This window comes from Gavialis gangeticus, unplaced genomic scaffold, assembly GCF_001723915.1.
Source record: "Gavialis gangeticus isolate Ggan-Ray unplaced genomic scaffold, GavGan_comp1, whole genome shotgun sequence".
In the NCBI taxonomy this organism is placed as follows: Eukaryota; Metazoa; Chordata; order Crocodylia; family Gavialidae; genus Gavialis; species Gavialis gangeticus.
The window spans coordinates 33,251,574-33,256,918 of record NW_017728995.1 but is presented as its reverse complement, the minus strand read 5'-3'; the positions used below and the strand labels follow the sequence as shown (position 1 = coordinate 33,256,918).

Genomic DNA, 5,345 nt, shown 5'->3' with positions numbered 1-5,345 from the left:
TCAATGAATGCAGAGGACTTCTGGGACACATTCCCTGCCCTCTTTGCAGGGCCTCTCACTAGCCCACAAGACACAGTCTTTATGCACCGAAGCACCACTTAAGTACCCACATTGGTGACATCCTTGGCACTTTAGACCGACACAGCTACGTGCACCTTGTCATGCTGGGTAGGCTGCCCCATGGCTGTGCAGGCTCTGGGATGCAACAGAACCACCCAGGCTCATGCACAACTGAAATTTGAGGTCAAAGAAAAACCATGCCATACAGAGAATATGGAGACCCATAGTTGAGCCTCGCCCTGGTTTTGAATCTGCATCTCCTGCTTTCCAGCATGCATTGCCCAGAGCACCCTCCAGCAGCCAGGAAGGGATCCAGGAGGAGAAGAGGAAGCCACAGCAGTGATATGGAACTGCCCTGCTGCCATTTCATGTACCTGTTTTATGCAATGACTATTAAATGCGAGGTGCAAAAGAAGAATCACCGTGGGCAGAACCCAGGCACCGTGGGGCTGAGACCCCCAGGGAAGCACTAGTGGCAATGAAACCCCAGGCAAGGCAGATCAGCACAGCTGCCTTGAGGTCTGAGCAGCGCAGCTTTGCAGCAGCTGAGCATCTGGTCTCATGCTCTCGATCTGGCAAAGGGGCTCCTGGCCTGATCAGACCCTGCACCCAGGCACCCCATGGCCCAAGTGAACTCTGGCCTCCGCGAAAGCAAACAAAAGACACATCCACCGGAGAAACATCACGCGCAGGGCAACAGGCAATTCAAACAAACACAGCACGAGCTGGCAAGGGCCTGGTATGCAAGATGTGTTGGGACTTGCTGCTGATAGCAGTCGCTTGCATGCAGCCATTCATAAGAAGCACAGCAATTACCTTCTCGGGAAGGTGGTATTATGATGGTTTCTTTAAGCAGCCATGGGATCTCTAGCAATGGGATATCATTGCAGGGGAGGATACAGCTCTTAAACCCCACACAGCTCAGGGAGGGTGGCAAAGCTGCACAGACAGGCTTGTCCCTCCTGCCCTCTGCTCACCTGGGCCCATCTGAATGGAGATGGCAGCAGTATCATTCTTACCAGGAGGCTGATCTTTTCCATGCCAGGCAGACGGTGGCATGGCAGCCCCCAACAGAAGCTCTGTGCAGCTGGTTTGGGCTGCACTGACAGCTCAGTGGTGCAAAAAAATAAAAAAAACACATAAAAAAAAAATATATGAGAGAGAGAAGCTCGGATGTGGGACAACTGTGGAATCGGCAAGGCACAAACATGGGGAGGTGTGGAGCCAGGCTGCACGGCCCAGGCTCATCCACATCATGGACATGAACTTGAAAGCATTGGCCTTCGAAACCCCAGAGCAGAGCCAGATTCAAATGAGTCCTAACACAGCCCTCCCAATCGTGTCCAGTGCCGCTGTGGGTGTATGTGAGCCAGGGATGCCACCATCTGGTGATTACCAGGCAGGACTCCCCTGCGCTACCATTCTTGGCTGAAGTCTCGGGGGGCTTCTTTGTCTCTATGCCCGTTGCATTGTAGGTAGGATCTTCTCACTGATCACCCTCCATGAGTGCAACCAGGTTTGTGACTCCTATTGCTTGCTTACATTCTCTCCCCACCCATGGGGAACGGGGATAGGATAGAGCCACCCTTGTCCCCCATGTGCCTAGTATTCATCTCCCAGAGATCATTTGAGCTGCCTCCATCCCGTGGACCCAAAAGCAATGCTGACCACAAGATTCATCCCATTGTCATGGGATGTTCGTGTCACACCTCCCCCGGCCCTATCACCTGGCACCGTGCTGTTTTGGTATGTCTAATACACCGATTCTCAACCTGAGTGCTGCAGTACCCAGGGGGCGATGAGATGCTTTGAAAGGTGCCAGGGGGTCTCATGCAATATTAGGTGTGCAAACATCTATACACGAGTCACCAGAGAACCCCTGATATTTCAAATGGGATTCCAGAAGGTCAAAACCATCCTGACCTGCTGTGGTCTTTGAGATCTTTTGCAACAGAAGAACTGCTCTAGTATTTTTCCATAGTCAAAAAACAAGTGAAAGCAAAGAGCTGGCATTTGCCAAGAGATGCCTTGAATTGAAAAGGTTTGAGAACTACTGGTTTAACCCCTCTATCTTGGGATGAGTCAAAGGATCCTTCTCAGCTGCCCCCAGCCACCCACCCTGCCTACATTACCTTGCTGCAGCAACCTTGAAGGATGGACAAGTAGGAGACCGACTGATGCCTAGAAGAACAAGAAAATGAGGGTCCTTCTAGGAATCAGGCCCACTACTTCTCTCTCCTTCTGTGCTAGACTCTAATTACAGACAATAGAGGCAGGAAACAGGATGCCGAAGAGCCAGATTTTTGCAGGGAGATGAGGGACTTATTGGGCTACACCCCACAGCACCCAAATAAATCATGACCAGTCTTCAGGGATAGGAGGGAGCTGGTACGAAGCACAACCTCAGAGCCTGACACTCAGCAGGACACCGGGGAGCAAATGAAGGGCTTTGCAATATGGATGGGTTGGAAGCAGCTGTAGCAACAGTACAGATGCACCCGTAGAGAGTCTGTGCCCTGAAGAGATGCTAGAATAGAAAAGGAAATGACACAGAAGCAGCAGCTTTGGACTCAGCAAAGCCCCTTCCCTGGCTGCCACGGGTACTCACTTGCTCAGAGACCTCTCAGGGAAGGTGAACTGGCCGATGCAGACGCGGTCGACGTGGCTGAGAGGGATGCGCTGCACCTGGAGGCAGCTGAGCATGATGAAATCATATTTGCAGACCAGGAGGGCAGAGTCCGTGATTGCCACGATCCGCTCCTTCTCGTTGTTCCAGTGATCCACCCTGGGGACAGCGTGGAGAGTTACCAGACATCAGCCCTGTGGTCCTCTTGGAAACAGCAAAACGTTTCCACCATAGAGGACTAGAGTCTCAGAGGAGGAGTTCAACCCATATTGGCATAAACACCCACCAGAGACATCTCAAATGGCCCAGGCATGTCCACCCCAGTGCCTCTCAGTGAAGAGTCCCACAGCTTTTTAGAGCACCTTCTGTATATCCCTATTGTATCCAACCCTATTTGCTGCTGTAAGACTTTTCTCATGTGGGAAAGAGCTTCTTTCCCTGCTTGGAAATAATAATTAGTTAAAACAGCAGCAGTCTCCTCCCTCACTTGGAAGCCCAATGATGCAGCGGTGTAAATCACTGCATGACCTGCTGAATTGGTCCACTGGCCTTTACCAAAAGAAGTTCTGTGACACTTTTATTCACATTAACCTAAGTTAATGCACATTAAGGACACGTGTCTACACACGCGTACCCTGAATGCACATTAAAAATGGTGAATTTAGGCTAATCGTACCTCAATTTGATGCCTGCAAATGCACTAAATCTGATACCTACATTAAACACATGTGTAGACGCGTTAAAGCGCATTAACGCTCTGTGTGTGGACTGACTTGGGACTAACTTTAATCTCAAGTCAATCCACACACAGTGTTAATGTGCTTTAACACCTGCACGTGTGGGCACCTGCCTAAACCTGCTCAATGTGCATTCAGCTAATGTGCATTAAGTTTAGGTGCACTTAAATGCACGTGTAGACATGCCCCTTGTGTCCATGAGTGGCAGTGCTAAGAGGCTCCATTTCCCCCCTCCTTTTGCCTTTCTTTAAAGCAGCGATTCTCAACAGGGTGCTGTGGTTTTCCCAGTCCTCTGCAACAGAAAGCCTGCTCTAGTATTTTTCCATAGTAAAGAAAATATAAATGAGTGAAAGCTCAGAGCTGGCATTTTCCAAGGGGGTCCTTGAGTCTACAAAGGTTGAGAACCACCACTTTAAAGCCTCTCAGAAAAGTGCCTGGGTCTACAGCACTTCCCTGCTGATTGTCGTATGCGAACCAGGGAAAATCTCTATGCCCATTTAATAAACCATCGTTGAAGAAACTGTGTCCCAAGATGGGATCAGCTGAGTCCAGACGGCTCAATATAAACTTGATTTCGTCTGCCCAAACAAAAGAGAGGTGTGTGACAGGAATGAACTATCCCTAAAAAAAAAAAAAAGTCAGCTTGCCAAAACAATTCAAAGCCTTTGTTAAAAAGGATGCATGTGCTGAGTGAAGGCGATGGCTTTGCTAATGAAGAGAGAGAGGTGCAGCAGGCAGCTGGTGCATCCTACGTGCATAGAAAATACTTGAAAACCCCACAGCCGACATGGCAGATAGTGCTCTGCAAGCGCACAGCACAGCAGGCAGTTAGGCACATGTTAGGCAAGGTGCAGAAGGCCACGGGGAAAGTTGTGCTTCAAACCACCCTGGGCATCATGGATTTCATGTTGTGGAGTGATTCTTTTTTCCAGTGCAAATTAAAGCTTTGACCCATAGACATCCAGCTAAGGGATACCACAAAAACACATCAGCTCAGCATCGTGATTATCCCAGGTTTAAAACTGAAAAGAAAATTCAACGGCTGAGGCAAAGTCCCCCACATTGCCACGGGAGGGCAATAGCGAACAAGTAACAGGAGGCTGCAGCCAGAAGCGTGCTGGATGAGTAGCATGTAGCTGCACTTACCGAATCAGGATCCCTTGCCTCCCGCTATCCCTGAATGAAACCAAGTCCCCAAGCATCAAAGACGCTCGGGGACTAGACTCTGATGTGAACAACTGTGAACACACAGAAAATCCCCTTCAGGCCCCAAGTCTCTGCTCCTTGGACTTTCAGGAGCTCTGCTGACGGCAGATAACCTCCGCGGTCAGCTGAGATTGTCGGCTCATCCAGGGCAATCAGCAGAATGGATTCAGATGCATTTTGGCTAGAAAATAACCGTTCCTGTATTAGGACTAGTCTTTAAAACACAGAGTTCAGCATCAGACAGCGGTCGCAGGTCATGGGCAGATGCTACTCTGAGCAGGCAATTGATCCAATGTAATGAATTCTTTTATTCAAGGTCTTTCAGAGAGAGGCTTAGGAGGTCAACGCATTTTGCTTACTGAAGAGAAGGCTGCAAGGTGACTTGATCTCAGGAGAGGCATAAATACCTCCAGTGGGGGATTGGCAGACCAGGTTCTTTGAGTAAATCTGCTATCTTTTATTGGACCAAGTCAAATAGTTGGAAAATTGCAAGCTTTTGGGCACAGGCACCCTTCCTCAGGCTGAGGAAGCATCTGCTGTTGGGATCCAGTGGGAGATGGCATTAGATTCGAAAGGGCTCCGTAACTTAGCGTACTATAGCACCATCAGACCCAGTGGCTGGAAGTCAAAAAGCTGAGCAAATTCAAACTGGAAATGAGACTCATTCTTTGTAAGCCTGTCGTTGATCAACCAGTGGCTCAACTTAAGTAGGTCCG

General features: G+C 49.4%; 1 protein-coding gene across 1 annotated transcript in view; it reads right to left on the bottom strand.

Moving 5' to 3' along the window:
- The window catches only part of TPRG1 (tumor protein p63 regulated 1), an 88,663-nt gene that overhangs the window by 52,213 nt on the left and 31,105 nt on the right, over window positions 1–5,345 (bottom strand). The window contains exon 4 of the mRNA XM_019503060.1: window positions 2,669–2,845. Within this exon, the coding sequence (XP_019358605.1) occupies window positions 2,669–2,845 (177 nt within the window). The remainder of the gene's footprint in view (window positions 1–2,668; window positions 2,846–5,345) is intronic.